Below are 25,527 nucleotides of genomic sequence, written 5' to 3'. Positions count from 1 at the left end.
TCTTTCTTCATCCCCCCTCCCCCACTAACCCACCTTTCTCCCTCACCTTATCTCACCTATCACCTGCCAGCTTGTAACCCCTCCCCTCCTCCACCAGCTTATTCTGGTTTCCTCCCTCTTACTTTCCAGTCCTGATGAAGGGTCGCAGCATGAAACGTGGACTGTTTATTCCTCTCTATAGATGCTGCCTGACATTTTCTGTGTGATGCCCCGGATTTCCAGCATCTGCAGAATCTATTGTGTTTAAGATGTACTCAAAATCTACTTCTCACTGGGAAAAAAAACTATACTCACTCTTGGGATTCCCAGATTGGTGACTGCAGTATACTGCAATACATAAAGTATACGATATAATAAGAAATATGTATATATATAGATCAATAAGTAGTTCAAAAAGAGTGTAAAAAGTTTGAGGTTTCATTGTCCATTCAGAAATTTCATGGTGGAGGGCAAGACATTGAGTTTGTGTCTTCATGCTCCTGTACCTCCTTTCTGATGACAGTAATGAGAAGAGGGCATGTTCTAGGTGGTGGTGGTCATTAATAATGGATGGTACTCTTTCTGAGCCATCAGAATGAAGCCAGGAATTTGGGGCTGTATAGAGGCAGATTGAGTGATGCATCGGAGGCCTGACATAGAAAGTGGAAGGTGTATCCAAGCCAAAACTACGGTCTTGGGGTGAAGCAGGCCTCTATGTAGGGAACATCTTTCACCTCCTGCCCCATCTATAACAGAGTTGCAGTCCCTCTCATTGACCTCAGCGGTGCCTAAGGATCCACGTACAGGAGTGGACCCAAGTCATCCTCCTTTCTACGGGACTTTCCAAGAAGAAGAACTGACTGAACCTGGTATTTAATTCCTGAGGGCTGAGCCTAGGGGTAAATACCCAATGGTCACGTTATGTCCATCGCCAGGTAGGGCGTCGCAAGCTGAGACCCGCCGCAACCGATCCTCGTCGGTCACGTGGTGCTCACCCAAAGAGGAGACCCGCCGGTCACGTGATACTCACCACCTGGTCCCACGCCGGGGAACGACGCACGCCGTCCTGGCCATCCGATGGACGAGTAGCACCTCAGCTTTAACTCGACTGACTTAATCACTTCCAGACAATGCTTAACATAAAATCAGTCACGAGCTAAAGCCAAGATAACACTGAAAGCCTCAACGTAGCTTAAAATGAGTAAAACGAACAACTCAGAAGATTTAGCTTCCTGAAGTGGGGACATTGGCTGCAACTTGGCAATTAGCGTTTCTAACTGCACGGGTGCATCGTCCAAATGTTGCAAAATGTGCATCGTCTTTGAATGTAGAGTCAAACTGTTGCAGCTGACTCAGCAACGACATCTATGGAGGTGTCTTGCGATTGCCGAGGGGAATGCAGTAGAAAGCGGGTCCAAAGTCTTGCTGCGGTTAAAAGATCCCAGTATAACTGCAGATGCTCGCCGGTGAACACAGAGTGGGGGAGGGAGGATGCGTTTTCTGGATTTAAATCAATAAGCATGTGTTTCATGTCAATATTTCGTTGGTTTGATTCATTGAAACCTGCTAGTTAATGGTCCCAGAGAAAAGAATTGTCGCATGGAAATGTTGCTTCATATAATTAATGGTTCAGATTTAAGTCTCTGTTCATCTTGATGCTCTTCCAGCGAAGAAAAAGAAATTCCTGTCAAAGATTCGAGTGAAGCCTTAATGCGCCTGCAAATGTGTAGGTTGGTGGGAGAGAAATCATTGCCTTCTTGTATATCTTCCAAAGCAAACAAAAGAAATCTTCCTATGAAATATAATCTACCCTTGACAACACGTCGCTGTGCCTGTATTTACTGAACTCAACCTCCACATTTCAGTTCAAGATTTGACATTTACATTTATCTCGTATTCAAAATCATTTTTAATATATTGTAGAAAGGGTGTGCCTAATACATTCACTCAAACCTGATTCTAATTGCGATATTGACAATTACAAAATCCAAAAATATGACCCACTCTAGTTGCCCAGATTAAGCATATAATATAAATTGTGGATTAAATGTGCTTACGCCAATTACTTTGATTGTTTTTGCTTCGCGTTGCTTGCAACTGAACAGTTAACATTTAAAATGTAACGATTAATTATTAGTTACAGAAGAGTACCCTTCTTTAGTGGAAAGTCGGCGTGAGATAGGAAATGGAGAGAAGAGGTTGAGTTGCCTGTAAGTTTTGGGGGCGTCAAATGCATTCATTTACACTTTGTCAAAAAAAACGCACGCACTCCATCCGACATGAATTAAACCGAAAACATGTAAATTCATTCAAATGAGTGGGATTCTTCCTGGGAAACAGTTGTCCGTCTTCGCGTTGATGTTCCTTAACAGCGAGATATCAAATGATACATCAACCACATCAAAGCAGCCTTAGAGGGGCGGAACGGCCTTAGTACCAGAGGGTTTTTGCACGAGACCTTCTGGCTATTGCTAGCAGTCCGGTAAATTTCCACCTGAACGGTCACTGCACACAAAATGGAGGTTGACTCCTCAGGATTCTACCCATCGAGCGGGGCTGAGTCAAGCCAGGGCGGGCCGGTGCTCTGCAAGGCGTCCACCTGCCGAAAGATGGGAGGAAGCAATGGACGCGACCAAGCCTCTCTTTCCGTGCACTCCTCCTCACTCTGACGGATGTGAGGACGCCAATATCTCGGGGTTGGCCAGTTGAATGCTTGGCTCTGTGCTGCCGAGACTCTGCAGGCTGCCTCTTGATGTGATTTGCCCTTCTGCTTGTTGTCTCTTTTTGAGGCAGGTCTGGTCTTTGATCGGTTCGGTGCGGGTGACGGCGGCCATCGGCTGCTGTCAGCTTGCAGAACCATCGACACTGACGGCCCATACCGAGGAAGAGACGCAGAAAACGCGGACACTCACTGTTTTAACACTTTTGCTATTTATAAGCGTCAACCTCAAAATAAGACGCAATATTTAGAGTCGCAAACCCTCAATAATCTCATTTTTAAACGGATCAATGAACAATGCAAGTTCTCGCTTTAGAATTATTTTCGGAATAATTAAAACATCAAGTTGTTCTCGAAAAAAAATACTTAAATAGTTTCAGCATCAAACTAAACCATGTGAAAGGTTATCTGAAAAAATCGGAAATAATCCACGGCACTATAAATCGGAACAATAAAGGGAATATCAGACACAATAAATAATAGATTTAAAGTAAACAGAGGTGCACTTTAAAAATAACAAACGATTGTTGCTGGCCAAAGATCTTAAGTTGATGTAACTTTAAACATTCTAGTTAAACATTAAGGAGAAAAAAATGCCTATTCGTTTGCTGGATTAGACAATACAAGTTTTGTTGTCCCTTTTAACATATTTCCGCCACAGTGATTACACTCTGCCATGCATGTTTAAAACGCATGTGCTGGTACCATTTATTTTACTGGGAGACAAAACCGCAGGGAAAGAAAAAGATAGCAACAACGAGTAAGAGCACAATAACTATATAATAACGCAGTGTAATAAAAAGTCAAATTATCACTTCGGAAAAAAAGGACCAAAGACACTATTTCGTATCGTGGACTTTGCGATTTGCTATCGCCTGATTTCGTCTCCGTTAGAAAATGGGCAACAGGAGTTAAAAGTTATTAAAATAAGTTTTGTATCGATTAAGGTACAACAGAAGCGCGGTATATTCGTCATGACAATATCCCTTTGATTCGCTTCAGTTTCCTGAATAGGTTATTTGGATACGCGCCCAATACCGCAGGTATAAGTTGCTGTTATTTATACGTAATGTGATTATTTTTGAAGGAATTTTTAAATGGAGAGCACTCACTTGGCTTAAAAATACTCGATGCATAACTGAACGGATAATTTTTGTTTCAGAATGATTTATTACAGAGGGTTTGGGTCTTTTCTAATTTTGTAGGAATATATACCTCAAACCCCACTGCCTCTAAGTATATTCCTTTAAACCACACTGGTTTAAAATACATGTTCAAAACAACCATCTTGTAATAAAAATCTTTATTGTCATTTGTTTAACATTTAGAATTATTTTTATAAGGAATCATTATAAATATAATTTGGGTTGGTATTAGTCAGCTGGTGAAAGCGGATTTTGTTCTGCGCGCTAAGTCTTTCGCTTTTACAAGCGCTTGTCCAACAAAGCGTTTCTCACATTAAAATCACCGGAGTTCGGGGAAAGGAAATTTGTCATTCAGTGCTTGCTGTCTACCTTTTTGAAATTGATTTAGGTTTAACGATTCTCCCAATTTGGGCGGGAAAAAAATCTTAATTTGTTTCTCCTTGTACGCCCTTGCTCTTTGCAGAAGATTTATGAAAACAGGAATCAGGTTCCGTGGTGTCAAGTGACGAGCAGGGACAAGGGGAATGTTTATAACTCCTGCAAAAAGGGTTCTTGCAGAAATACGTGGGTTGTTGACTTCCCGATATTAAGCCTCTTCCAAATGTCCGGCACATTGTTTCAAATGACAATGTAGTATTATGGGTTATAACTGCGGAGTGACACTGCAAACCGTTTAATGCACCTTTGTCAAAGCCGATTTTAAAGAGCGGGTCATCTGCATTTCGATGGCAAAAGTGCTAGCTGATGCGGGTAGCTGGCGACAGATTTGAGTGCCTTTTTCCTTTTTAGTGTTGATAAATGTGATGTGTTCGCAATTCAACAGAAATACCATCCTTTTTTTTTGGTTTTAAACTGCGTTTTGATTCCAAGTAATCATGTAAAATAAATGGCAAGATTTACATTACATTTAATGATTCTTATAAAGGTATATTTGCTTCCTGAAGCGATAAGATGTCCTCAGTCAGGAAAGGAACCTTAAAAAATCCTGCACAATCTTCGAAATGGAAAAAATAAATACCAAAACCATATTTGGAAACCTATATAATGCGAACCGAAGTTACAATTTGTAATCAAGTATTCATTTAATAACAAAATAAGACGGTCATAATTTTGAATAGCACTGCTTCTTATTTCCAGAATACATACAAAAAATACCAATTTTCTTTCCATGGTACAGCTTAAAAATAATTGTAATTTGAAATTATAATGACAAGTTGGAATTTAGTAACAAACATGCATGTAAATTCTTTTCCAAGAGACATTAAATAAGAACGTACAATACAATCATAGCAATTCAAAAGAAACTTAGGAAAACTCCTATTTTTTTCTACATTGTGTTCCACTTTACCTATCAGTTTTTTTGTTAAGTAATGCACTTTGTTATGTTTTTTTTCCCGCTTGAAGCTAACATAAATAAATACAGCGTTCACGGAACCCGTCCATTGATGAACACCAAGAAATGACCATTAAACTGCAATCTGCTTTGTGTGGGACTACCTGGATTGTATTTCAAAACTTTCAAGAAAAAAAACTATTTACACGTCTTAATTTCCAAAAAAAAACAATTTAACAGGATGAAATCTCTACGTATGCATTAATCGGTTCACCTTTGAGATGACTGGCTTCACGAAAAAAAAATCAGATTGTGTTATTTCAACAGAACACATCTAGGTCAACATTTTGTTTTTTTAAAAAACTTTTTTTCTCCTGACTGTTTTGAAATTGGACCCACATAAATCTTCTTTGCAATGCATATTGCAGCTTTGAAAGTCTGTGTTCACTGATAGCCCAGTGCTGAAGCTGTGGTTAATCTCTGGCCGTAGAGTGCGTATGGAGAGTAATAGTGTCCTGTTGCCGGTACGGGTAGAGTGGTAACCGGCCCTGGGGCTCCGTGGGTCGGCAGAGGGCTCTTGGTATACGGGTGGTATCTGCTGCTGAGTCCTAAAGCGTGGGGGCTCCTCAGTGTGAGACCGCCAGGGCTCCCGGGCGCCCCTGTCGGTGGGAGGTGCATATGACAAGCCACGGCTGCTGCAGCTGCCGCCGCCGCTGCGCTGCCCAGAGACGAGCTGGGGTAGCCGGCCATGAGTTTATCAGTCCCGGAGAAAGCAGTGTGCGTCCGCAAGTGGTTGAGCAGTTCCTCTGAGGTGCAAAATCGCTTGTCGCATGGTCCATTGGCCGAGACCCAATTGCAGATGTGAGGTTGGGGGTCGTTAGGTAGCATGAAACCATAAGGGTACAAATGATGTCCCGTCAGGGTTGGCGTCCCAGCATTGCTGGACATGGACGTGTGAACGGCGTGTAGAGGGTGAGAGGGATAAACCAGAGGGTATCCAGACTTCAGAGCGGTGGGGTCATGGGTGCAAGAGTTGCTGGCTGCCCCGGCAAGGTGAGCAGCGCAATGATAACTTAGACAGTAGGGATCTCTGCAAAGACTAGCCGTCATCATTGATGGGGGAGAGGCACCGGCTAATGGGCTGGAACCGGTGGGTTTGCTGGAGAGGCCACAACCCAAAGAGCTAGCGAGCTGAGCCGCCCCGACAAGGCTGGATTTGGCGTGATCCAAGCTGACGCCATGCGGTACAAACTGGTGCGGGTAGCCAGCGTAGGCCCCGAGTGTCCCAGGATAAGCCATACTGGCCGGGGGCAATGGAAAGACAGTCTGCCCGGGTTTATAGGGCGAGACAGGGGCAACAAGTCCGGAGCCCAGAGCTGAAGTCTCCGAAATAATGGGTTTCGAAACCGAAGTTTCCTGGTGCTGATTGACTTCCACGTTTATCCCAGCGCAGCTGACACTAATCCGGTTGTGACTGACGCTGGTGGTCGTGGAGTTTTCTGAGGAGCTGTTTTTTACGGTGTCTATGTCTTTCTTTTCCTGGCTCTCGGCGCCTTTGCTGTCGGAGGGCATGGGCGAGGAAGTGCTGGAATTCGGGCTGCCTGTCCTTGGTGTGAATGGTTGGCAGGTGGCGCTCGGCACACGGAAACCAGACTTCTCCGCAGAAACGTTGGAACTGCCCGAGGAACTGGAATCCTTCTTCTCCGTGTGCTTCGAGTACGGCTTAAAACTCGACTTGTCTTCCACGCCAATGTCACTAAGTTTCAACGGAGCAGATTTTCCGGAGTCTTTCTCGCAGGTACCATTGGAAGTCACAGACGTGAGCTTCGAGGATGGCGGGGGATCCGGCTTTCCAATCTGAGAGCATGTCTGAGCCAAAAGTGCCAGAGGACTCTTTTTCGCATCAAGCTAAAAGGAAATTAAATAAAAAAAATAAAACAATGTTTCCGGCCGGCATAAACAGATCCCATACCCTCCCATCTTCCAGTAATATCGAATTGATACATTAATGGTAAAATATAGATAGAATTTCCCGAATAACAATGCACACCGACCAACTATGATTACAGTAACTTGGTGGGGTAATTTCTTTTACGGCGGATGTTTCAAATTGACTGCAGCGTTGTACGGACGGTCTCACAAAAGGATCGGCTACTGACAAGGTATTGTACATGGGAATCTATCCACTCTCGTGTTTCAATGCGAGTATCATATCAATAGATTAGATCATAAAACAGCGTATCAGCAAAAAAAACTGCAAATAAAGAATCAACGTACCTCAATGGGACTTACGGGCGTAGATGGTAAAGGTTGTAAGTACTCGGGATGCAAAATGTGTCCGGTGCGAGCCGTAAGCATTTTCAAAACCTTGATAGGAAGACGATTAGCTTGTCTTAAAGGGTCAGAGGGAGGTACGGAGTGGTAGAACGGCTTGCTACTACTGTTTCCCCTGCTGCTGTTATTGCCGATTTCAGTCGCTGTAATTCTGTGGGTAGAGACGGAAGGCGATGTAATCATGACCTAAATGAACCAACACTCCGAGAGGGACTGTGCCGTTCGACGACGTTGTGCCTGCCTTCACTCACAGAACGGGAGACCCTGCCCAAGTCCTGCTCGGCGCTCATCAGAGAGGCAGCACGACCGCTCAGCTACACACAACACAACATACAACACACAATCTGGCCGTCAACACTTCAGACATCGAATTACTTTAAGATTAAAGCCTTTGCCGCCTTCCAATCAAATCACACAATGAGCACCGAACCCCGAGGTGATTGGAGGGTCACGGGGATGTGATGTTAACTTTTTGTGTGTGCGTATCTGTGTATGTGTGTGTGTGTGTGTGTATGTGTGTGTGTGTGTGTGTGTGTGTGTGTGTGTGTTGGTTATTGTGTGAAGGCAAAAAAATTTTAGACTCCAGCATGTGACGATCTCAGGCCAATCCGGAGCAGGATCTCAATGTCACATGCTTTCAATTCAACACCCCCACCCTTCCAACTGTCAATTTTCCCAACCGCAATCAATCAGTTATTTGTCAGTGCTGTCAATCTGGGTTGATTTATGTCAGCCTTTGTTGCTGATTACAAGCCTGGTGTGACTTGAAAAAGAACGGCTTTTGAAAAGAGGCATTCAGTTTAGGGAAATATATCGTTCTCAGAGTAAACTCAATTTGTATGCGAACAAAAGGCGGACGCAGTAGACCGCACTTCAATTCGCTTGAACGAATTATACACCTTCATTTCTTGTCGTTAATGGCTTATTTTTCTGTTGAATATTTCTCCCTTATGAAAAAGAACATATTTTTAAAACCTTAAATTGAGAAATCTCACTTCGGGTCGTTGCGGCAGACTACAAACAAAATGGCATTATTGAGATCGTATCACCGATCAGTCAATCAGATGGTCACACGTAGGGGTGTTTGAAGAAGATTAAGATTGACATGTTGAAAGTCTTGACATGTTAAACCTGACAGCTCGAACAAATGATCGGTCTGATCAAAGTCACTGTTATAGAAGGTTCATAATATACACACAACTACGGTAGTGGCTTTTCCACACGCAAACTATACTGTTTTTTGCAAATCAAGTAAACCTTAGCTCCGAAATCTGTCCTAAAGGACTTACGAAGCACGAAACTTTTTTGGGGGTATAATGCAAGTCTTTAATTTTAAAAGGCGTAGCGCGTTTGTTAAGATTTTGACTTCTGTTTGATGTTGTCTTCTTTTCACTGGTAAAATGTATGTGCTAATCAATCTTTGCTTTTGTTTCCGGCCTCGACATGGTGGCCCACACAATCTACAACATTAACAAAAGGTCACTTGAAGATAAAAACACGTCTGACAAGTGAAGAACACGGGAAGTGCTGAGGGGTCGTTAGCAATTTCTGAGATGGATTATCTATTCGGATTGAACTTAAAGCAAATTGTCTCCTCAATAAATAATACCACTTTAACAAAGTCAAACAATGCCGACAAACAATGTCAAAATTCTCCAGACCGAAAACTGAGTCAATCTAATTTTAGCAAGTGCAACGGAAATGTATAAATTTGTGTTTGACAAAGCACCATAGTTACCTCACATTGAATGGGCAACTAAACTTAACTAATTACTTTCCCTAATGAAATAGTTTTTAAACAAATATATTACCGTGATAACCCATTTTCTTTTAAGTAGTTATAATAATATTTCAGAAACATAAAAGGTATTTGCGAATCAGACAAACTTCTGAGCGAGCGCAGTGGAAATTATATAGCTACTTAATCCTATCATAAAGAGGGTTCTTGTTAGGTATTTTACTTAAATAATGTAGCAAAGGAGGCACAAATTTATCCAGGTGTGTAATGGTGTTGGGAGAGAACTGAACGGTTCCCAAGTGGTGGGAGTAAATTCGATCCGCACAGAACAGTTCTTTCTTTTTAATGGCTCGTCAGGTTGATGGATGAAGTGCGGTAAACATTGAAACGCTGTACTTTCATTTGTGTTCATTTGCATTAACTGCTTGGAACAGCTGTTTTCCTTACTATACCATAGAGACGACTATCTGTTCTTGTTGTATTTGCCCTGCCTCCCGGTGAGAAAAACTAAAAGATTAATTGCTTTAGGTGGAGTCGACTGTGGGAAGACTTTTTTGGAGATTTGTTCACTTCAGAGCGAAGAGAGCCTCGAGACGCTGTGTGGTTCAGTGTTTAGGTCTGTGTGCCCACATAGAGGGCGAGGGGTAAACGAAACAAATTAAAACACCCAACAAACACACATTTGGACTTTCGAGAGGCGCAGCGGCGGAACATCTCCACACCTCTATTGAAGTTTGACAGAATATATTGAAATACCGGGAAGTAACAGTTGTATATTATCCTTTTTTAAAAAAAAACACAAACCTTAAGCGAACAAACGTCTCAAATTCCTTTCACAAGAACACCATCTTTGTGTCGAAGTTATTTTTTTCAAAGCAGCCACAGGTCAGATCAACACGATTTGATCAAATGCAACACTGTGAACTGGTTTTCATGATGTTTCACAGGGTAACATTCTGCCCGACTCATTTGGGTTAAAAATAATTTACAAAAAAACAGGGGAATAAGCTTCCAGGAACTAGGTTAATTTAATTAGAAACTTAAGCCATTATAAAGACACTCAACTTTTCCCACTTCTAAGTCATTGGTTGACATGTCAACATAATTCGATTTGCGCACAATGTAAGAGATTTATCATTTGAAAAAAAAGTAATACATTCAAAAAGAAGTATTTGACCGTTCACGTACCCGGCTAATAAGTATTCAGACTCTCGGGCGATTGGGCAGCTTTTCAGACACAAAATGCCGCGGCTTCCTTTCATCTAACTTGGATGGAGGCGCTCAATTAAAACCCTATCAGTTTGTAAGTAAATCAACGCCTATCAAACTTGTCACATCAAACAAAACGATTATTATTGCAACCCGCCCACTCTATTAATCTCTCTGTATGATAATCCGCTTGACAGGTCAGGTCAGATCTTGTAAATCCAGGGATGGATTTCAAGAGAAAGCGGATTGGAACGAAATTGGTTTTCAAAGCAACAGGACGGACCTCTTGCCTTGAACACCGCGGCTGAAAGGCAAGTTGCTGCTAAACGCTGCGCTCTATTTTAAATAAACTCAGCAACACTGGGCCGCTGGGCCGCAGACAGTAGCAGCCAAATAGTATTAAGTATCCCGTCACCCACGACTCACTTTAGAGTCTGTTCCGTCATTATTAATCAATATTATTGTCTCAAGAAACACGAAAAGCTGTGACGAAAACTGCTTAACCATTAGGATTTCATAACTCCATGGCTAATATTCGGGCGGGACGGCTGATATCCTCTTTGTTTCTCGTTCGCATCATCGTGGAGTTGATACACTGGCGACAATGTTGTTTTCTCTCAGTTGCTCTTATCTAATAAATCTGAACTAATCTTTAAAATTACACATGTAGATCGGAGCACTCCATGCTTTCCAAACGGGTGTTAATTTCCCTAAATTGTGTCAGATCAGGTGTAGGCAAAATGGGGAAATTCATACGCGTTTGGAACCCACGAAAAATATAAATATTTAATTGTTTTGTACTTTTCGTTGCTACAGAACCAGTTCGTGCAAAATATACATCTATTTCAATGTGAAGAAGCTTTGTTAAAAACACTTTAGAAGGTGAAAATTTTGCAGTTAACAGTGTCTTATTTTTACCAATGGAATCGAGGGCGGGAGTGATGATGGGAAGAGTTTTAAAGTTTCAAGTAATAATGAAAGCTGTTTTTTTAATTTGGTCTTGGGGGTGCGATTTAATTCCAGTGTATTATTAGAAGAAACACACTGCGTTCCTTTTACTTTTTCGGTCATCAGAATCTTTGTTAGAGGACCTTTGGAATCTTCTACACCTTATGCAATATTTAATGGCAGTAATGTTTGTATTTACCACAATGAAAAACTCCTAAACCCCTGAGATTCTAATTGGTTTCTATCCTGTTCTTGAATCAGAACTTTTTTTTTCCGAGTCAGGTTGTTCGAGATTATCGTACAGTTGTGCTCTTTACATGTGTTTAAAATCTCACTGTTCAATAAAATCAAATAATTAGAGCATTGTCATTTTTAAACAAACCTTCAGGGTACTGATTTTTTGTAGATAATTTTGTTGAAAGTATACTGAAATGATATTTGATGACAAGAAATTGCGGCGAATGCTCACCATTCAATTTATCACTGGGGCTAGTCATTTGGAACAATAGTTTTTTATATAAGGTGGGAGACATTCAGAATTACGCACTGACTTTTATAAATTAGTTATTTAAGTTATTACGTTCGTCTAGAACCAACACATTAGGTCTTTAAAATATAGTAGCAATATTAAAGAAGCATTAACAAAACCTAACCAATTCCGAACTCCTCTGACGGCAGAGCGAACGCAACTATGTTTTGACTCAGAAGTATATCTTCACAACTTTCAGGGATTAATATGAAGAAGGAAGACACAGATCCGAATGTCACGGCGCAGTTTTACCAATATTACGGAATAGTTTTTCCCCCCGCCAGGAAAGGGAGATTAAGGATAGTTTTACGTTAAAAAAGGTAAAATCTGCAAAGCGGATTTAAAATGGGCGAAAGTGCAGACCTTGCAGCGATGCGCACGAATTGGATTTGTTGTTAAAGATATTTATTCCTGTGTAAAATTCCACAAGTGTCAAGCACTCTAAAATGGCGAAAACTGTAAAAATCTCTCTTCCTTTTGTTGATTTGAAAGACGTGATAGATCACGTTCCGCCTTACAGTAAATCTGGAGAATGATTCATAATGATATAATTCATACATAAACGTGTCTTGAAGATCAGAGCGCAGCTAAAAATATGCAAAGGGTTGTTTGATTGATAACAGGGTTGCTGTTTTTCTGCAAGCCTGTCAAACGTTGACACAATGCTTGAGTTATTAGGGCAGTGTAGGGCGCCCATAAATTTTCAACGTCAGGGAAAAAGTAACAGCGGCTTTCTTTATTGTCGGGTGACAGATGGGTTTCAGTACAAGACAGCAAATACTTCGTATTACCCTAAATGGGAACACATTTTTCGTGGCTATAATTCATGATTTTTAAATAGAAAGTTTGAAGTACGTGCCTATATTTTAAACGCTGACATTTTTATGAATCACTCGTCGCATGCATATGTAATTATTGCTGGTAACAAGAACAAGTTTATATCTGATATTGTCGAACGGGATTTCTTAAGGTTGCAATTTAACAACATGTTTATCTGTAAATTTATTTTGTTCTACAGCAGAGATGCTTCGCCGATTTATACTGTAAACAGCTGAACAATCCTGCTAGAAACAGGATACAAATGTGGAGATATAACGCCTGCCTTAACATCGATTAGAAGGGTCATCTAATTGCAAGTGGAGGTTTTATTCTGGCGAAACTAACAGTTTCCGAAACAACTCATCGTTATACCAATACTGCCGCTTTAGCCCAGCAGCGGTACGCTCCAGAAGCGAGCGCTTACAACCTAACCAAGCACGCTGATACATTTAAGGCACGCGGATAAGAATCAAAATTCATACCTGATTATTAATAGTCGAACACAAACAATTTTAAGGTCGATTTTACTCTGAAATGCACATATCGTGCTCATATTCCTTCTGTGACAAAGACATCACTGTCGTTCCTGTATCTCCGAATAGCCCAGCACAGAAGGAATTTCGTATTTATTTCTAAAATTTTTATGACTATATAGCGAACGACCGGATCAATGAAAAGTAGACTCCATGCATCAAACTTACTTATGTGAAATATCAGTGTAGTAGGCTTACGTTAGTAGTTAGTAGTAGCTGAGATGGGGTCAGTAACGCTCCGCAGTATCAGACTTCCGCATGCGCTCCGCTGACGGGGCGGGAAGTGAAGTTTTTCTTCCCGCGGGAGGGGAGAGGGGGTGGGGGAAAATTAGCTTTGAAGGTTCATTCTACACTACTGCCTGCACGGCTTCTACATGAACGGCACAAAAGATAAATTAGTTCGACTCCAAATAATTCAGCGCGGCCCGCACTTTCTGCCGCTGGATCGGGATCTTGCAGTGTGACATCTGGGGTTTAAAGGTTGCACGCTGTATCAGCCAGGGAGTAATCCCAAGGTTAAACCAACTTCCAGTGCATGTTTTTTTGGGGGTGGGGGGAATTACTGCATCATAACTGCTTGCAATATAATTCAAAGATTTGCTTTTCTTCTAAGTCATTTTTATGCTCCTCCTTTTCGACATTTGGGCACTGACTTCCGCTCCGAATCAGCTGACGGGAGTGCGGAAGTGTAGTACTCGCGTGTATTTGCATATGCAGGTCATTTCTTCGGTGTAGCGGGACTTCCAAACAAACCTTATCTAAAATACAGAGTGGTAGCTGGCAGCTTGCAAAATCGCGAAAATAAAGCAAACAACGGTATTCTCAGTTTATATTTTTATATAAATTAGCACGTCAGTGATGGCGAACAACGATTTAGGGGTCGTTGTTGATGGAACTCAAGTAAGTGCTAAGTATTTAAACACTTGCCTTATTTACACAGAACAAAAGAGAAAAAGACGTTTTTGAAACAATTAGTTCACTTGTTAGGTACACTGCTTATTTCATTGTTTAATGTTCGTCAGTTATAGTTGCAAGTTACGACATCTTTTTTCCGGGGTTTTCAACCACTTTGGTGTCAGCTGACAAGTTACAGAACCATACACATGGTCATCTGAAAAAAAATAGTGATTTTTTTAAAGCTGGGGTTTCCAACTTTTTTTATGCCTTGACCAATACTATTAAGCAACGGGTCCGTGGAACCCCTGTTTTCAAGTAATGCAAATAATTAGCAAGAGTCTGTGGACTAGCGCTTTGACTTAATTATGAGAGGATTAAATGACTATTAAATTTACAATTTTATATTTTTCTCTTGCAATCTATTTTGCTGATAAATTCGAAGGCAGGGTCTAATTTGCACTATTTTGAGGGTTGATGATATTGGGAATATTTTCAGAAATTCAAAAATTTCAAAAAGGTTTTAGACCAAGTGTTACAGTTAGCGCACCTTAAGGTGTTTCTTTGAATACTGATGAATTAAGTGCTGAAGTGTGTTGTCGTGAAGGATAGGTAAGGCGAACACCCGTGCCTCAGCCAAGATGAGACTGAGCTTGGTAATAGGCAGGAACGTCAGCATTCAATCTACTTGGGTTCCATACAATGCACTCTTACCCTTATGTTAATAACTTTACCAGAAGGCTCAATTTGGAGGAGTTAATGAACTCAAGAATATTTTCAAAACTAGATTAGTGTAGGGAATTTGTCACTATTGTAAGACCATTAGAAAAAAGAGCAGAATTAGGCCATTCAGCCGATTGAGTCTGCTTTGCCATTTTGATAGCTGATTTATTATTCCTCTCAACCCCATTCTCCTGTTTTCTCCTCTTAATATGCTTCACCTGACTATGCAATTGTTTTTTTTTCCAAATATTCAGGAATTAGTAATAGCTTTCCCCCAGACTTTTAAAACCTTTTGTGAGATTATCAATATTCTGCCTTGAGTAGAAAATTCACCTGCTTCCCCTTTCCTATAGAATGGCAAATGTAATATTTTCAGTCATGGTCTAAGACTAACATGGGTAGATGGATACTGAGTGTAGCTATTGGAAGCTGTAGTGACTTTGGTATGCCACCGTAACTGTACAAGCTTTATTGACAGAATTGGCTGTGTTTTCTGCTTGCTGTCAGCTTGTACTAATCAACTAAACACTTCTATATTCATTAGCCAAAATGGATTTCTACAATCATTCAGCAAGGAAGCAGATCCAAATTCATTGTCAGTGACAGATTGCAAATCTCTTTCAAGGCTAAGTTCTAGAGAAAAAAAGTATTTTGTCTTTTGATGAAGTCTTAATATTGCCAATGATTCATAACTGAAAAATAAGTGCTACTGAGTTGCATCAGAATGAGTCTTTGCTGGAAGTTTCCACGGCTGCCCTTATGAAGTGCAAAACTCCAATCTGCCCAAAATATGGATTCTTGTGTTACAGTGGATGAATACTTTTGAGCTGTTTCCTATGGTCCAGTATATCCTGCAAGCTTATCTACAACACTCTCTTGTAGCTGTGGTCAAGAAACATTGTCTGAATGCCATATCTTCAATACCATAGGGATTTTCAAGAGGCTCTTCGATAGGCACATGAATGTGCTGGAAATGGAAGGTCAGGAACATTGTGTAGGCAGAAGAGCAACACATTCAAAATTCTGGAGGAGTTTAGCAGGTCACAAAGCATCTATGGAAAGGAATAAGTGGTTGACATTTCGGACTGAGACCCTTCGTTAGGACCAGGAGGGTCTCAGCAGGGTCCGATGAAGGGTCTTGGCCTGAAATGTCAACTACTTATTCTTTCCATGGATACTACCTGAACTTCTGAGTTCCTCCAGCATTTTGCTGTGTGTTACTCTGGATTTCCAGCATCCACAGAATCTCTTTTGTTTATGATAGGCAGAAGGGTTCAGCTTAGTTGGGCTTTTATAATTTATTTAATTTGATACAACCTTGTGGACCAATAGATGTTTCCTGTGTTTATGTGGTAGGTCCAATTAAGTTACTGGTCAGTGCTGACTTCCAGGATATTAATAGTCGGAGACATCAACTTGCATGTGGAAAATCACACTTTTCACAGTTTATGTTATCCAAAGTTCTACAGCTTGATCTCTTAGCCTGCATTATGGCCAGTGTTCCCATTGATGATTTACTTGCTGGTATACATTGGTAATTGTCCAGTTAACAAAATCTAAGACTTTAAAACTTTGATTTCAAATCTCCTGATTCATCACCCCTCCTTTCTCTGGGCCCTCCTCCCAACACAACAACATGCTGAGAAATTGACCTTCTTCCAGTTTTGGCCACTTGATTCTACATCTACAAAGTGCACTGCAAGTTTGCTTGGACTACTTGGACATTGCATCCCAACCCCATGGACAATGCTAGCAGGTGCATGGAAAAAAACATCACCTGTGTGGTCAGCACGCAGCATTAGAAATATGTCCGTCCTCCATCAACGTTGGTTCAAATCCAGGAATCCTTTACAAAAATGATATTGTTAGAATAGGTAACTAGATCACCACTATCTTCTCAAAGGCATTTAGGAATGGGAATTAACAACAATTACAGCACGGAAACAGGCCATCTCGGCCCTTCTATTAAATGCTGACCTTGACAATAATGCCTTCAGATACAAATGAATAAAAACTTCTATGTCTCATTCATCTCCACAACTCTTGATTTCTGTTCTCTATAAATGGTTCGATATCACTATCGAGGGAAACATATACCCTCAGTGGCCACTTTATTAGAAACCTCGTGTACACAGAGTATATGTTTGTGGTCTGCTGCTGCTGTAGCCCATCCACTTCAAGGTTTGACATGTTGTGCACTTAGAGATGCTCTTCTGCGCACCATTCTTGTAACACGGGATTATTTGAGTTACTGTTGCCTTCCTGTCAGCTTGAACCTGTTTGGCCATTCTCTAATGACCTCTCTCTCATGAGCAAGGTATTTTTGCCCCTACAGAAGTTTTTCTTCGCCATTCTCTGTAAACTCTAGAGACTGTTATGCAAGAAAATTCCAGGAGATTAGTCATTTCTGGAATATTCAAACGACCCCATCTGGCACCAACAATCAATACATGGTCAAAATCGCTTAGATCACATTTCTTCATTCTGGTGTTTGGACTGAACAACAACTGAACCTCTTGACCATAACTGCATGCTTTCATGCATTGAGTTGCTACCACATGATTGGCTGATTGTATTAACGAGCAGGTGTACCCAATACAAAGGCCACTGAGTGTAAGTCGTGAATTTGTTTTGTGGCAGCAGTATAGTGCAAGAAATAAAAAAAGACAAGTTAATATAAAAATTAAAATATAGTGCAAAACAGGAATAGTGAGAGAGTGTTCATGAGTTCATGGACCATTCAGGTGTACAGTGGAGGGTAAGATGCTGTTCCTAAAAATATGGGTGTGTGTCTTATGGTGTTAGGCTCCTGTACCTCTTCCCTTATGGTAACGAGAAGACTGCATGGCCCTGATGGTGAGGGTCCTTAACAAGGCATGCTGCCTTCCAGATGCACCGTGTTTTGAAGATGTCCTCGATAGTGGGGAGGCACGTGCCCATGATGGAGCTGGTTGAGTCTGCAACCCTCTGCAGTCTCGTGTGCATTGGAATCCCTACATGAGGCAGTAATGCAAGCAGTCAGAATACTCTCCATGACATATCTGTTTAAATTTGCTGGTGTCTTTGGTGACATACTGAATATTTTCAAAGTCCTAATGGAGTATAGAGGTAGGCATGCCTTCTTTGTGATTGCATCAATATGCTAGGCCCAGGATGCATCCTTTGGGAATTCTGAAGCCCAGGAATTTGAAGATGCTCACTCTGTCTACTGCAGACCCCTCGATGATGACTGGTGTGTGTTCTCACGATTTTCCCGTCCTGAAGTCCACAATCATTGCCTTGGTCTTGCTGATTTTGAGTGCAAAATACAAACCAGCCAATCTATCTCACTCCTGTACGCCTCCTTGTCATCTTCTGAGACCCTGGTAACAACAGCGGTGTCATCTGCTAATTTATCGATTGTGTTTGAGCTTTGCTTAGCCCCACAACCATGAATGTGGAGAGATTAGAACATTGCATAATGAACATCAAAGATAATTATTAATAATGTCAATCAACACACTGGGAATCTTTGCCATGTCATCAGGGAAAGTTTCATTTGCAAGGATGACATATCAGGACTTTCTGTGCATGCGTGCCACATTTTGTGATGGCATTTGTAAAGGTGTACTTTTTTTGGTAATTTTTGTGAAGATTTTCAAACCTCTTGAGTTATAATTGGGATTTGGATTCCAGACATTTCAATGCATCTTTAAGAAACAATTCTGATGAATGGTTTCAAACCCGAAACATTAACAACTTAACTTTCCATAGATGCTGCCTGACCTGCTGAGATTTTCTTTTTCTGTTTTTAGTATCTTTTTAACTCCAGCTTTTTACTCTATTTTAAACTAATCTCAACTTCAAACATTAACCTAGGACAAGTACAACTCCTTAGTAATCATTTTTCCTGTAAAATTCCATTATATATGTTAATCCAAAATTACCTTTCATAAGTTAGAGCTATTTTCTATAACAATCTATGAACTAGAATGTATTATGTATTTCTATGACTAATTTCTCTAATTTTATTAAAAGTAAACTAGAAAGTTAGTTATTTTTCATGGTTAAATGTATAAATGATATTATTCACCTTGGTTAAGTTCTTTTTGAGTTAGTTGCATAAAGTCACTTTTCTGATTATTGAACGTTTCCTTGTGGAAGCAATCGTTTTATTACTGGGCAGGTAAAGTAAATGCAGAGCATGCCGGAATGAAACAAAAATAGCCTCACTGGGATACAGATGGTGAAGCAGAAGCTGTTATATATTGTGATCTGAGCACATAGAATTGTTTTCGCATTGTTTGAAGTGTGATTATACTTGCCAAAAATTCCAGTTGAGTTCTGCACCTCGATGACATTTGGTAGTAAAACAAAAGCAATCTCCATTTTCCACCCTAGACAGAGTAGAGGCAAATGTTACCCCGTCTGCTTCATTGGTGTGTTGGCAAACACTTGATGTTGGTCCATGTAGGATGTAGTTTGTAAGGACACATGAGCTAAATTTCAGTAAGGAGTTGGTTTTAAGCAGACGAGAGAGAGAGAGAGAGAGAGAGAGGTGTTTAAATGCTGTTGCAGTGATGAAGGCATGGCTGCAAACGGAGGAACTACTAAATATGGATGGTTAATTTGCTAGAATTGAGGGAAATTGATATTTGAGAAGCGAGTGAGGGAATATAGGAAATCAGAGTAAGTATGATAAGAGATAATATGAGCTTTATTTGTCACATGTTTATCGAAATTATAAGATCCTAAAGGGATTGGACAGGCTAGATGCGGGAAGATTGTTCCCGATGTTGGGGAGGTCTAGAACGAGGGGTCACAGTTTGAGGATAGAGGGGAAGCCTTTTAGGACCGAGGTTAGGAAAAACTTCTTCACACAGAGAGTGGTGAATCTGTGGAATTCTCTGCCACAGCAAACTGTTGAGGCCAGTTCATTAGCTATGTTTAAAAGGAAGTTAGATATGGCCCTTGTGGCTACAGGGGTCAGGGGGTATGGAGGGAAGGCTGGGTTCTGAGTTGGATGATCAGCCATGATCATAATAAATGGCGGTGCAGGCTCGAAGGGCCGAATGGCCTACTCCTGCACCTATTTTCTATGTTTCTATGTTTCTATGAAATGAAAAGTGGAATTTGCGTCAACAACCAGCAGAGTCTGAGGACATGCTCGGGGCTGCCTGCAAGTGTCGTCATGCTTCTGGTGCCAACGTAGAATGCCCACAACTGACCAACCATAATCTGTGCATCTTTGGAATGTGGGAAGAAATGGGAGCACCTGGAGGAAATCCATGGAGAACGTACAAACTCCTTTCAGGCAGCAGTGAGGATTGAGCCCTAATTGCTGCTAATCACTGTGCTATCGTGCTACCCGTAAATTTGGCTACTTTTTTAAACAAATGCCATTTGCCAAGTCTGTGTTTGATTACTAAAAGAAAAAAGGTGGCATCCTGGCCCAGCTGGTAGAGTTGTTGCACACAGCTCCAAGCATCCCATGTTTGGGCACTGTCTGTGTGGAGTATGTATGTTCCCTTGTGATCACATGGGTTTTCTCCACTTTCATCCATATCCCAATGTTGTGCGGGCTGTTTCGGTTATTGGCTGTATAAATCGTTCCTGGCGTACAAGTGAGTGGGAGATTCTGGAGGCCCATCTAGGTGAGCATGTGTGGAGAATAAAATGAGAATTAAGTGCAGCATTAGTATAAATGGACACGATTTGTATGACTAACTTTGACAGACATCTATAGATGTGTAGTGGAGCGTATATTGACTGACTGTATCACAGCCTGGTATGGAAACACCAATACATTTGAATGGAAAGTCCTACAAAAAGTTGTGGGTGTAGCCCGGTCCATCACGGGTAAAGCTCTCTCCACCATTGAGCACATTTACATGAAACGTTGTTGCAGGAAAGCAGTACCCATCGTCAGGGACCCCCATCACCCAGGCCATGCTCTCTTCTGGCTGCTGCCATCAGAAGGAAGTACGGGAACCTCAGGACTCATACCACCAGGTTCAGGAATAGTTATTACCCCTCAATCATCAGACTCTTGAACCAAAGGGAATAACTTCACTAGCCCCATCATTAAAATGTTCCCACTACTTATGGAACACACATAAAATTTGCTGGTGAACGCAGCAGGCCAGGCAGCATCTCTAGGAAGAGGTGCTGCCTGGCCTGCTGCGTTCACCAGCAACTTTTATATGTGTTGCTTGAATTTCCAGCATCTGCAGAATTCCTGTTGGTTGCCCACTACTTATGGACTCAGTTTCAAGGACTTTTCATCTCCTGTACTTGATAATTTATTGCTTATTTATTTTCAATTATTATTTATTTTCAATTATTATTATTTCTTTTTGTATTTGCACAGCTTATGTCTTTTGCACACTGATTGGTGCTGTCTTTCTTTACTTCTATTGTGGTTATTGTTCTATTCTGGATATTGTATATGTCCACAAGAAAATGAATCTCAGGGCTGTATTTGATGACATATATGTACTTTGATAATAAATTTACTTTGAACTTTAAACTGAAACGCTCGTTTCAATGCTGTATTATTTCATAATTCGAAGGACTTGCTGGAGAACTTTAATAAATATTTTTACATTTTACCTTTGAGATAAATATATTGGAAAGCTGGGTGTGCCAAATAAAACTTTACAGATGTGCAGGACTCTGAAGTTTTTAAAATAAAGTTACTTACGACTTTTGTTTAATTTTATCGTTACTTCCAAACCTCATCTGCCCACACAAATGCATTTGATCATTGCTTTAGACTGCAATTTCAAAGTTTAATTCCAGTAAATCATCTTCTGAAATGCCACAATTCCACTGCTGAAGATACTCCAACCCTGCTACTGGGGTAAGGGTACCCAGATCACTAAATATCGATTACCTGCCTAGGGTGGATGTGGAGAGAATATCCTAGTCATGGGAGAGTCCAAGACTGGAGGTCACAGCCTTGGCATAGATGTATGTCCCTTTAGAACAGAGGAGGAGGGGTTGAATAGGAATTTCTTTAGCCAGAGAGTGGTGAATCTGTGGAATTAATTGCCACAGATGGCTGTGGAGGAAATGTTATTGAGTATATTTAAAGTGGAGGTTGGTATCTTTTTGATTAGTAAGGACATCAAAGGTTATGGGGAGAAGGCAGGAGAATGAGATTGAGAGAGAAAATTTATCATCCACGTTTGAATGATGGAGTAGACTCAATGGACCGACTAGGAGTTCCTTCTATACTGAGGCTGTGCCCTGTAGTCCTACCTAGAGTTTCTCACCATTGGAACCAACTTCTCCACGTCAACTCTATCTACGCCTCTAATTATTCAGTAAGTTTTGACAGTCGGTGATTCCGCCTATTGGCAATTTAATGAGCTTGGCCATGCCTTTGTTGCATGGAATGGCGGCCGGGCATGCTAACAGAGTCATGGACTAATACAGCATGGAATCAGTCCCTTCAACCCAACTTGTACATGCCCCAAGGTGCTTACCTAAACTAATCCTATTTGCCTGCATTTGATCCATATCCCAACCTGGGGTCCCCTTACTTAATGGTATTGGTCCACAGCATTAAAAAGGTTAAGAACCCCTATACTAAACTGTTGCTGTCCAGTTATTTATACAAGTGGTTCTTAAAAGGTATTGTACCTGCCTCAGTGGCTTTCTCCAGCACTGGTTCCTTCTGTGCGAAGAAGTTGCACCTAAGGTCCTTTGTAAATCTTTCTCCTCTCTCCTTAAGCCTATGCCCTTGTGTTTTGGCTCATTGACTAAGGACTGATTGTGGCAGAATTGCAGAGCTCTGGACTTGTGTATTGGTTGGTGTATCCCTTACCTTATATGTTGCTTTTGCCTTTTGGAATTCTTGCAATGCTGCATTACAGTATAGCCAGTTTGGCCCCTCATTTCTATTCATGCCAAGTGTCACTCTTGGTGTATTCTCCTTATTTACCCATTGAGCCGTGGTTGGTCCCTTGGTTTGATTGCAACTGTGGAGTAGCAGAGTGTGCCAGTCTGTTGGGTTATGAATAACTGCAGAATATAATTTTGCTACTCATGTTCCTCTGCATCACATGGGCATCTATTCTAAGGTGCCAAATCTACTTTGAATCTCCTAATTTAGCAGGGTTAATAACACCATTGAGAACACCAACAGAGGACCTCTATGATACAATGGTACTTGTCTTTGCAATGACTGGATCAAGTACTGTCCAATTATTCCAATATTAACATAGAGTCATGCAAACTCAAAACAAGCTCCATACTTACTGTGCAACACACACAAAGAAAATTTAAACTTCTTCAGGGTAGGCATACATCTAAGGAACTTCGCAGTAGAGTAGCAAGTAATAATCAAAAGATATTCTTCAGATGCTGGAAACCCAGAGCAATACATAGTGTTGAAGCAACCATACTAATTGTGGTGTCTAGTGAGCTAGTTCCATCTCCATGCATTTGGTCCATAGCCCTCTGAACTTCTCCTATCCATGTGCTTATCTAGATGGTTGTTAATGTGTCTGTCTGAGCCATTATTTCTGGCAGTTCATTCCAAATATACACCATCCTTTGCATGAAGAAGCTGTTTATGATATCCATTTCAAATTGCTTGCCTCTTCTTAAACCTACGGCCTCTTGTTTTTGTTAAGCACCTCTCCCTGGGGAAAAAGACCCTGGGCATTCACCCTGTCTTTGTTCCTCCTGATCTTATATACTTCTACCAGGTCACGCTACGATCTCCTACACTCCTGGGAGTACAGTCCTAGTCTATGCTACCTCTCCATGTATCTCAGGCTCACAAGTCCTGACAATATCCTGGTAATTTTTTTTCCTGCACTCTTTTTAGTTTACAATCCCATAAGCTGCCCATTATAAAGTCCTGAGATGCAGAAGTTAAAATGAATTCTTTTACTTGTCTGATTTTATTTTAACCTGTCAGACATTTTTATTTGGCAGTTAGTCCAAGCAAGCATTGTGTGTTGATTTTAATTTGAATTAGTCTTATTCTACAGTCAAATCATCATTCTTCTAAGTTTAGGCATTGACTACTTAATTAAGTGGAATCTGGGCCAGATAGGAATAAGTTATACGTTTTGAATTTTTTATATTATTTGCACAAATTTGTCTTCTTTTGCATATTGGTTGTTTTGTCAGTCTTTGTTTCATTTTTCATAAATTTTATTGTATTTCTTTATTTTCCTGTAAATGCCTGAAAGAAAATGAATCTCAATGTAGCAAATGGTGACATATGCATAGTTTAATACTTTTTGGCTACTTATAGCATGATTAATTTTGCCTTGATTCATCTTAAGTAAACAAAATGACTGCCAGCTTTGTCAGTCTTGTTCATAATGAGCCTTGCCTCTTCAACCCCTTAACTTTGAAAGTTGTGGGTCCAAGCCCCATAGTGATAGATCTGTGAAGTCTGAAGGAAGGCAGCCTGCCAAAGATGTTGCCTTTTGGAGAGAAGGTCACCTAATGCACCATCTCCTCTTTGTTGCTTGGAAAAGATCATATGACATCAATTGGCGAGTGCCTTTGACATCCTGCCAACAGTAATCTCAATCAATAACTGTTAAACACGTCTAATTGTTTACAGCACCTTGCTGTGTAGGGATTGGCTTTGCTGTTTACCAAGGTTACAACAGTGACTGTTTCATTAGATTTGACACACTTCAGAAGTCCTTAAATGTCTTATACAAGTTGCTAACCACATTTAAGGATTTGGTGGGCAGTAAAGCAGGAAGCCACAGGGTCATAGTTGTCGTGCTGATATGAATGAGTTTTTGTATTTTCATGAATCTGAGGAAAACCTGTGGAAGTGCAAAACTTTCGAGTATTTAAAGATATAATGTTCATCCATTGTTTATTTGCTAGTATTGATGTTAACAGGCAAATATTCTGCTGACATATTGTATGCACTTGTACAATCTGCCTGCAGTGCAGTTTGCGGTTGATTCCTCATCCACATGCCTCACACGTGTTTCGTAACAGTATAATGCATGATCTTAATGAATCCAGGTTAATGTAATGTGCATTAATGCTTGGACTGCCACTTCTAACTTTCTAGTAAAAATTGGCAATTTGTTTCAGCATTCACACTCAGTGGCCACTTAATTAGGTACTTCCTATACCTAATAATGTGGCCATTGAGTGTGTGTTCATGATCTTCTGCTGCTGCAGCCTGTCAACTTCCAATGTTTAACGTGTTGTTCATTCAGAGGTGCTCTTCTGCACACCACTGCTGTGATGCATTTATGCTGCTATTGCCCTCCTGGCAGCTTGAACCGGCCTGGCCATTCTCCGCTGACCTCTCTCATTAACAAAGATATTTTTGCCCACAGAGCTGCTGCTCACTGGATGTGTTTTTTGCACCATTCTCTGTAAACTCTAGAGACTGTTGTGCATGAAAATCCCAGGAGATCAGCAGTTTCTGAGATACTTAAATTACCCCGCCTGGCACCAACAATCAAAGTCACTTGGATCACATTTCTTCCCCATTCTGATGTTTGGTCTGAACAATGACTGACCATGTCTGCATGCTTTTATGCATTGAGTTGCTGCCACAGGATTGGCTGGTTGCATTTTTTCATAAATGAGTAAGTATACATGTATACCTAATAAAGTGGCCACTGACTGTATATTCTGCAGT

General features: G+C 40.8%; 2 protein-coding genes across 7 annotated transcripts in view; one reads left to right on the top strand and one right to left on the bottom strand.

Moving 5' to 3' along the window:
* Positions 1-4,048: 4,048 nt before the first annotated feature.
* Positions 4,049-13,831, bottom strand: znf503 (zinc finger protein 503). 5 transcript variants are annotated; one of them, XM_063070166.1, is made up of 3 exons: positions 13,236-13,382; positions 7,454-7,661; positions 4,049-7,084 (listed from the first exon to the last, which is right to left on the bottom strand). In XM_063070166.1, exons 1-3 carry the CDS (start codon positions 13,304-13,306, stop codon positions 5,621-5,623), a joined length of 1,743 nt encoding a protein of 580 aa, XP_062926236.1. In that variant the 5' UTR covers positions 13,307-13,382; the 3' UTR covers positions 4,049-5,620. The 5 variants fall into 5 exon arrangements, with proteins under 5 accessions (XP_062926236.1, XP_062926235.1, XP_062926238.1 ...); XM_063070165.1 differs by lacking the exon at positions 13,236-13,382 and adding an exon at positions 10,437-10,640; XM_063070168.1 differs by lacking the exon at positions 13,236-13,382 and adding an exon at positions 13,455-13,831 and having other exon boundaries at positions 4,050-7,084.
* Positions 13,832-13,995: 164 nt separating this feature from the next.
* lrmda (leucine rich melanocyte differentiation associated) overlaps positions 13,996-25,527 on the top strand; it is a 1,142,867-nt gene continuing 1,131,335 nt past the window's right edge. For both annotated transcript variants that reach the window (XM_063070164.1, XM_063070163.1), the window contains exon 1: positions 13,996-14,186. In XM_063070164.1, the coding sequence (XP_062926234.1) occupies positions 14,145-14,186 (42 nt within the window). In that variant the 5' untranslated portion in view covers positions 13,996-14,144. The remainder of the gene's footprint in view (positions 14,187-25,527) is intronic.

The sequence above is a fragment of the Mobula hypostoma genome, chromosome 18 (genome assembly GCF_963921235.1).
Source record: "Mobula hypostoma chromosome 18, sMobHyp1.1, whole genome shotgun sequence".
Classification (NCBI taxonomy): domain Eukaryota; kingdom Metazoa; phylum Chordata; class Chondrichthyes; order Myliobatiformes; family Myliobatidae; genus Mobula; species Mobula hypostoma.
The sequence above is the reverse complement of the archived record's forward strand: the minus strand, read 5'-3'. Positions and strand labels throughout refer to the sequence as shown.